Source organism: Saprolegnia parasitica, assembly GCF_000151545.1.
Source record: "Saprolegnia parasitica CBS 223.65 unplaced genomic scaffold supercont2.1061, whole genome shotgun sequence".
Classification (NCBI taxonomy): Eukaryota; Oomycota; class Saprolegniomycetes; order Saprolegniales; family Saprolegniaceae; genus Saprolegnia; species Saprolegnia parasitica.
Genome location: NW_012157455.1, coordinates 1 through 868, shown reverse-complemented (window position 1 = coordinate 868; position 868 = coordinate 1). Strand labels below are relative to the sequence as shown.

The window sequence follows — 868 nt, the reverse complement described above, 5'->3', positions numbered from 1 at the left end:
CAAGGCGCCCAAGGCCAACACGATGCAGCGGTCGACTTGTTCAACAATTTCCTGCGCTCTACGAATCAGTCGTGGCAGCAGTATTTGCTTGCAGCACCCGCGCCATCGCCCACGATGCACCGCGGGCCCAGCTTCGTCGAGGCATTCGGAAACAAGTTTCTATCCAAGGAAGAGTTCCAAACGGCGCTCCGTCAGTTCAATGCGCTCGCAGCCCCATTGTCCTTAGTCATAAACAGCACGCGGTACCTCAAGTGCAGCCGAGGAGCCAACAAGCAACGATACGCATCCGCTCCAGATTGTCCTGCCGGCGTCAAGTGCGACATCGTCCAAGGTCAATACTACCTCGGTGTCGAGTGCGTAGACCATACGCACGATGTCCCGGAGCGACTAGCGCCCATCGTTCTTCTGCGATATCAACGAAACAACGAGGACGCGGCTACCATCGCGCCCGAGGCCACCGTGGTGCCCGTGCCCACGGACACGCTCGAGCCCACGGTCCCACCTGCACGTACCGACATGCTCGAGGCCGAGTTGATACGTGCGGTCCTGACCACACCACTCTATCTCATCCATACTGTCATAGGCGAGAGGCACAGGGTCATGCGTACGGTGCACGAACTGGAAATGCGTCTTGCTCTATCCCTTCTCGATCGCTGCCTCGAGCACGACACGGAGACGGGCTGGAAGCAGGAAGCGGAGCAGCACGCTGAAATTCGCGCGCGCGTCGACCAAGAAAACGAGTTTCTGCGCAAGACGCTCATGGAGCAAATGAAGTTCATCCAGCGGCTCCAAGACTACTTTACCAAGCAGCCGCTCCTCAACGCGCCGTCGCTCAACAAGATGCTGACGACCGCGCCGTCGTCGAGCG

At 59.0% G+C, this 868-nt stretch overlaps 1 protein-coding gene across 1 annotated transcript; it reads left to right on the top strand.

The window, feature by feature from the left end:
• Positions 1-583: 583 nt before the first annotated feature.
• On the top strand, positions 584-860 carry SPRG_18229 (hypothetical protein; the record flags this gene model as incomplete). The annotated part of the gene is made up of 1 exon (XM_012357667.1): positions 584-860. A coding segment is annotated over one exon (277 nt), but the record flags the coding sequence as incomplete, so codon positions are not given.
• Between the last annotated feature and the right edge of the window lie 8 nt (positions 861-868).